At 36.8% G+C, this 8,092-nt stretch overlaps 1 protein-coding gene across 1 annotated transcript in view; it reads right to left on the reverse strand.

Moving 5' to 3' along the window:
* Positions 1 to 324: 324 nt before the first annotated feature.
* LOC106874898 (TLC domain-containing protein 2) overlaps positions 325 to 8,092 on the reverse strand; it is a 30,749-nt gene continuing 22,981 nt past the window's right edge. The window contains exons 3-5 of the mRNA XM_014922809.2: positions 4,841 to 4,923; positions 3,809 to 3,980; positions 325 to 1,924 (exon numbers count right to left, since the gene is read on the reverse strand). Of these exons, the coding sequence (XP_014778295.1) occupies positions 1,713 to 1,924; positions 3,809 to 3,980; positions 4,841 to 4,923 (467 nt within the window). The 3' untranslated portion in view covers positions 325 to 1,712. The remainder of the gene's footprint in view (positions 1,925 to 3,808; positions 3,981 to 4,840; positions 4,924 to 8,092) is intronic.

Genomic DNA, 8,092 nt, shown 5'->3' on the forward strand with positions numbered 1-8,092 from the left:
TCAGAAGATAAAAGAGTTGGAAGAAATATCACAATGCACTTTTTTCCAATGCTCTACCAGCTATGCAAAAAATTAGGGAGTGGGTAGAGTTGATTAAATCAGCCCCAATATTTGACTGGTACTTATTTTCTTGAGCTTGCGAGGACAAAAGGCAAAGATGATCTTGGCAAGATTTGAATAATAATAATAATAATAATAATAATAATGATGATGATGATGATGATGATGATGATAATTATAATAATAACAATAATCTTTTCTGCTAAAGGCACAAGGCCTGAAATTTTGGCAGATGGAATTAGTTGATTATATTGACCCCAGTACTCAGTTGGTACTTATTTTATTGATCCCAAAAAGATGAAAAGCAAAGAATTTGAAAATAATAATAATGATAATAATAATAATAATAACAATAATCCTTTCTACTAAAGGCACAAGGCCAGAAATTTGGGGGTGGGGAGGGGCCTAGTCGATTACACTGGTAATTAGTTTCATCCTGAAAGGATGAAAGACAAAGTTGACCTCGGTAGAATTTGAACTCAGAACATAAAGACAGATGAAATACCACTAAGCATTTCACCTGGCCTGATAACTATTCTGCTAGCCCACTGCCTTAATAATAATAATAATAATAATAATAATAATAATTTATTTTTTATTGCCCACAGGGGGCTAAACATAGAGGGGACAAATAATGGGATTAAGTTGATTACATCGACCCCAGTGCGTAAATGGTACTTAATTTATCAACCCCGAAAGGATGAAAGGCAAAGTCGACCTTGGTGGAAATTGAACTCAGAACGTAGCGGCAGACGAAATACCGCTAAGCATTTCGGCCGACATGCTAACGATTGTGCCAGCTCATTGCCTAATAATAATAATAATAATAATAAAAATAATAATAGTAATTTTTTCTAATTTTTGCATGAGGCCAGAAATGTTGAGCTGCAGGCAAGTTGATTACAATGACCCTAAAAGGATGAAAGACAATGTTGATCTCGGTGGAATTGGAACCCAGAACATAAAGAGTCAGAAGAAACGCCAACGAAGCATTTTGTCGAACTTGCTAATGATTCTACCAGCTTGTTACCAATGATTCTACCAACTTAATAATAATGATAAAGGTTTCTTATTTCGGTACAATACCGGCAATTTTCAGGAATGGAAGGAATAGTTGATACCACGAACCCCAGTATATGACTGGTACCTTATTTTATCAGCCCTGAAGGGTAATAATAATTCTTTCTAACTTTGACACAAGGCCTGTAATTTTGAGGGGAGAAGTAAGTCAATTAGACAGGGCCTGGTGCTCAACTATTACTTATTTCATAGACCCTGAAAGGGTAAAAGGCAAACTGATGTTGGCAGGGTTTGAAATCAGAGTGTTAAGCAAGTTTCTTTTTTTTTCTGGTGCAGTAACAATTCTGCCAAATTGCAGATAATAATAATAATAATAATAATAATAATAAAGGTTATGATGATGATGATATTGGTTTCAAATTTTGGCACAAGGCCAGCAATTTCAGGGGAGGAGCTAAGTCGATTACATTGCCCCCAGTGCTCGACTGGTACTTATTTTATCGACCCCGAAAGGATGAAAGGCAAAATCGGCCTTGGTGGAATAATAATAATAATAATGATGATGATGATGATGATGATGATAATGTTAGCAACAACAATATATCATCATTTTTGTGCAAGAAGCTGCATCTCTATTCGAGCTTCACATTTGTGGTGGATGTATTGGCATGGCAAATAAAATCACTTTTGAGACAACGATAGAAGAGGATAATGTTCATCACGGTGGTTGTGGTTAGGCCGATGTTTGCAAGTACATAAAAGAAGAATGGCACTTGGGCTTTGTTGATGACAATCCACCGAGTCATCCAGCACAGCGCTGCGATACGGAATATGATGAACGTACCTGAAATAGAGAAAAACAATAGCATAAAAATAAAATGACATTAACAAATGGGTTTTTTTTCCTCTTTTTTTTTTAATAATTAAAACTGAGAGGTTTAATGTTAATATTGTGTTGTGTATATATATATATATATATTAGTTTATGTATATATTACTATTATCTCAGTTATTAAAACCTTTGATAATGTAAATATGTTACTAGTTACCAGAGGTAGCAAAATTACACTAAAAAACAAGATGTCACAGCCGTTTTACAGGTAGAGATACCAAGTTAAAGTGATGCATTTTGAGAAGATATGGATAATAATAATAAATGGAGCAAAACGCATGTCAATAAGTTCCTTTAATTCCTACACATGTTTCAAAATATATATATGTATATATATATCGATGTTAGACTTGTAGATTTCAGTGGTGCAGTATGGTATATACATACATATATATATATATATTTTTATATATGACGTTGACCACTAATGTGTAGCACATTGAATGTCCACGTTAGTGGTCAACGTCATATATAAAAACGTACTTTAATCCCCTGAGATTGCAGATACTGTTTCTGAATCTCTTTGATTCTTTAAATGTGCTAGCTTCCTGGTAATTAATCGATATTAATTAATATATGATTTTTTGCCATATTTTTTGATAATACATATATATATATATATATATATATATATATATATATACGGCAGGCTTCTTACCCAAGGCACCACACAGTGGATCTGAACCTGAAATTATGTGGCTGAGAAGTAAGCTGCTTTGCACACAGCCAAGCCTGCACCTATAAATGACTAACTGACCTGCCAATGCAGAGTATAACAAATTCCAATTGCAAATAATTATGCAGGAAGTAGACGAAATAATTTCAATGACTAATATCACTTTTATCAATTCACTTGGTAAAGGGAGACAACTTCAGAAATGTTTCAGTGCTATTAAATCTTGTCAGGAAAGTATATTTGCCAACAAAGTAGTAGTGAGTGAATTACTAAGATGTACGAAGAGCATATGTGTGTGTGTGTGTTGGGGGGGGGGGAGGAATGCAGGATTAAGAAAAAAGACAAAACAAAAATTAAAATATTTCAAGCAACATACCCTCAACAATAATGCATCAGTGTGTGTATGTTTGTGTGTATGTAATACATCTATGAATGTATATATACACACATACACACATGTAGGCACAACCACTACCCTAAACCCACTGCTACCATCACTACCACTGTTTGCATTACTACTACTACCACTGATGGTGCTGCTGCCACCACCACCTCTCCTCCTACCCACAGAATTTTATTGTAACTCTTTCCTGTGGGTGTGTTCTCCCTGAGTGAGTATAAAATTTCATGTTTTATCCACAACTGTGTACAAACACCATGACTGTTGGCAGTGAGCCACTCGTGAGTGGACTACCAGTTACAAAGCTGAAGTGAAGACCAAATATATGGTGCATGTGTTTAACCCTTTCGTTACCAACCTGGCTGAAACCGGCTCTGATTCTGTAGCAGAAATGTCTTGTTTGCGTAAGTTTTGAATTAAAATCTTCCAGCAAACCTTAGTGACAATTTATGTTCTTAACTCTAGCTTAATGATAACGAAATTATTTTACTAAATTCTTTGTTATATTTAAAATTAACTGAAAGAAACACAGAGCATTTCAACAGAAATATGGTAACAAAAGGGTTAGCATCACCATGATATTTTTAACCCTTTTGATACCAACCCGGTTGAAACCGCTTCTGGTTCTGTCGTACAAATTCTTGTTTTCAAAAGTTTTGAATTAAAATCTTCCACCAAACCTTAGTCACAAATTATGTTCCTAACACTAGCTTAATGATAACTAGGTTGTTTTACTAAATTCTTTTTTTGAGACACTCACCTAAATTAAGAAGGCTGGTAAGTCTGTATAATGATGATTTCTTATCAACTTTATGTATCGTCAGTAACTGGCGGAAGTGAAGAAAGATGGAGTTGATCTCAACTAGAAGCGCCACAAGCATGTAGCCGACGCTTTTGTATGTTAGAACAGGGAATGAGAAAGCAATTAGAATCTGAAAAAGAAATAAAGAAATAATTTTAAGTGATACATATAAGCATGATTGTACGGTTAAGAATTTTGCTTTGCAACTGCAGTTTCAGACAAATGCCTTAGGCTGAATAATGTCTTCTGGCATAGACAAAATCTACAGGAAGTCAGTTGTGTGCGTGTGTGTGTGCGTGCGCACGCGCATGCGTGTGTATTACTCTTTTACTTGTTTCAGTCATTTGACTGCGGCCATGCTGGAGCACCACCTTTAGTCGAGCAAATCGACCCCAGGACTTATTCTTTGTAAGCCTGGTACTTATTCTATCAGTCTCTTTTGCTGAACCGCTAAGTTACGGGGACGTAAACACACCAGCATCGGTTGCCAAGCGATGTTGGGGGGACAAACACAGACACACACACACACATACATATATATATGTATATACATATATACGACGGGCTTCTTTCAGTTTCCGTCTACCAAATCCACTCACAAGGCTTTGGTCGGCCCGAGGGCTATAGTAGAAGACACTTGCCCAAGGTGCCACGCAGTGGGACTGAACCCAGAACCATGTGGTTGGTAAGCAAGCTACTTACCACACAGCCACTCCTGCGCCTATGTGTGTGCATGAAAGTGTGTGTATGTGTGCGTGTGTGTGTGTTATATTTGCATCATCTTATTGGATAATAATCAGCTCACACACAGCCTGATTGTTCTGATTTACATTCATTCATGCATGTGTACAGGTATGTCTTTTCAGGCAGGTGGGTTTGTATGTGATGTAATAAAAGAAATGGCAGTAACTTGGTTCAAATCTTTTCAATGCCACTAGCATAAATCAAACAGCATTTTTTTTTTTTGTCCGGTGATATTAAATTACTTACCACAACATGATGGATTAAAAGCTCTAAAGATTTTCGGGACCAGTCATTTACGACCATATCTACAATATCATGGAGGAAGTAACCTGAAGAAGAAAACAAAGAAAGTAAAAAAAAAAAAAAAATTGTAAGAATTCTCAATTTGGCAGAAATAAAATATTACACTAAAACTAGTTCAAAATAGTTTTCAACAGAAAAAAAAACAAAAAAAACAGGTTTTCCTGTACACATAGGACTTGAACCCACACCTCTTTGTTGCCCTGGAGAATAGAGTTTTGTCATGTATTCACATCTCACAGTGGTTGACTTAACCATTTGTCCTCTCCAGTGTTGATTAATATACATACATATACATATAGTACTAGACAGATGAAATACTTCTAAGCATTTCACCCGGCTTGCTAACGTTTCTGCCAGCTCACTACCTTGCTCAAAGGATAAATATTAAAGCTTATGTAGGTACAAGCATGGCTGTGTGGTTAAGAAGCTTACTTCCCAACAGCACAATTTTGGGTTCAGTCCCACTGTATGGAAACTTGATAAAGGTCTTTTATTACAGCCCTAGACCAAACAAAAGCCTTATGAGTAGATTGTAGATTTAGTAGATGGAAACTGAAAGCCCATTATATATATATGCTTGTGTGTATGTGTGTGTGTGTGTGATTGGTGCGTTGTCTGTTCACTGGTTAGCTGGTTCATTAACTGACTGGTTGGCTGCACAGATGGTGAGCTGGTTGGCTGTACATCACCAAATGCATATGTATGTATGTGTGTGCATTTTGGTCTTCTTGTTTTGACATTGTATGGTAGTTATAAGTAAGTGTCACTACCATGCATTTGATGTTCTTTGGTTCCAATATTCCATAAAAAAAACATATTCCATAAAAAAAACATATCTGAGAACAGGTAAGATTTGATGACAGGAAGGGCATCCAGCCAGTCAAAATTCTGCCTCATTGAGTAGTTTCTGACTCAAGCAATCATGAAAAAGTGAACATTAAAACAAAGAAATATCTAGCAACAAGGTTCTTCGCATCATCAACGACAGTCATTTCTTACATATTTATTTCTCTGTGGCAGTTATTAGATTATTCAACAGTCAGTTTCTTCAATTATAAGTTTATTTATCATCTGCGTCTTATATAACTATACACTGACCTACTTACAATCTACACATTTTAATATGGTAGCTTCTCATTGGTTCTTTCTGGACTTTGAATTTTCAGCCTGTTTCTTTGGGCTTCAGCTGATTTCTGCTTAAAACAACCAGGACGAGGTTAGTCTATTGGTGTCAAATGTCAGTTTGTAGCAAAAACATTGTTCTCTCTCCGCCCACCCCCACCCCGTTAGTCATACTTTATCATAGTACAGATTTAATTATTCATATGCTTGAGTTTTGACTGAAATACTGTTATGTTTACAACAAGATATCAAACATGCCAAAATCCTGAGATATCAGTTTAGGATTGTTTAAATGATGTCTTTTCTCAACAAACAACAACTTCTATGAAAAATTTTGTCCAAAAGTAACTGACATTTGAGACTTTTTTTCCTTTTCTTTGTGTGTACACAAGTTTGTACACCATCCCCTTGCATAACATAGCAATTGTTAACGACCAATCAAAATTGACTGCTCTACAAAGTTACACAGTGTTCCATTAAGACAATGACAGTCATCCTCATTGGTTTATTGTCCACTTCTCCATTCTTGCATGGGTCTGATGGAATTTGCTGAGGCAGATTTTCTACAGGCAGATGCCCTTCTCGTTCCCAGCCCCCACCTCTTTCTAAGCACAGTGATATTTACTCTTATGAAAGACTGAAAAACTGGAAACAAGGAACGCAGTTTGTATGGTGACAATGAGGTTTCTTTAATAACTATTGTGCGATGTCAAGACAAGGAGACTCAACCATTCATGCATACATCTATGTGCACACATATGCATATATATATATATGTATAGATGTAAGTATGTACATATACGTATGTATATATGCATAAACATTCGAGCGAGATCGTTGCCAGTGCCGATGCACTTGCTCCTGTGCAGGTGACACGTAATACACCATTTCGAGCGTGGCCTTTGCCAGTAAGACATCCGAGCGAGATCGTTGCTAGTGCCCCTGGACTGGCCCTTGTGCAGGTGGCACATAAAATACACCATTTCGAGCGTGGCCGTTGCCAGTACCCGCCTGACTGGCCCTCGTGCCGGTAGCACGTAAAAGCACCCACTACACTCTCCGAGTTGTTAGGAAGGGCATCCAGCAGTAGAAACTCTGCCAAATCAGATTGGAGCCTGGTGTCACCTCCTGGTCCATCAGTCCTCAGTCAAATCGTCCAACCCATGCTAGCATGGAAAGCGGATGTTAAACAACGATGATGATGATGATATTATTTATATTATTATATGATTGAACACCACGCATCCTCTTCCAAGTAAGTTTTATCTATCTATCTATCTATATATCTATATATATATATATGGGAGAATGTACGAAAAAACAACAACAGACGAGGACAGGTGGTGTAAACAACAAAAGGATGTATTAATTTGACGCTCGGGAATACGGAAAGTCTTTAACGTTTCGAGCTACGCTCTTCAACAGAAAGAATACGGAGACAAGGAGAAAAACACGGAGAAAAAAAAATTGAATAGTGTTCAGTCAACGGTCAATCATAGTAATCATATTATATATATATATATATATATATAGTATTAATAAAATAGATGGAAAAAGTAATAGATTTTATTGGGTACAACACATGTTTTGACACATTCTGGGTCTCTTTGGGTACATCAAGAAAAGTCTCACTAGAGATCCAGCTGGGGAACACATACGCCATTGAAACCGGGAAACCAGGCTCATGAGCCTGGCTAGGCTTTAAAAGGGCACATTATTTATTTATATACTAGCAGAAATACCCGGCTTTGCCAGGGTTAAAGAGAATAATGAAATCTAAAAAAGCTGTCTACACTACGCAACCCTCAACTGTTAGTAGCTACGATACCATATTTCTATATTAATAACTCTCCAATCCATGCCAGCATGGAACATAGACATTAAGTGGAATGCCAGTCTCTCATCTGGGAAGGCCTTGAAATCAATGTTACCAACTGGGGACTATGTGCGTCGCAGTGATAATAAAAAGACTCAAAGGAGGTCTGCAACGAAATAATTTTACTCAACACTTTGCAAGTGAATCAGTGGAGGCAAAGATGCGTCTCATTTACTTGACAATTTATGCACCACATT

The sequence above is a fragment of the Octopus bimaculoides genome, chromosome 25 (genome assembly GCF_001194135.2).
Source record: "Octopus bimaculoides isolate UCB-OBI-ISO-001 chromosome 25, ASM119413v2, whole genome shotgun sequence".
NCBI classification, from domain to species: domain Eukaryota; kingdom Metazoa; phylum Mollusca; class Cephalopoda; order Octopoda; family Octopodidae; genus Octopus; species Octopus bimaculoides.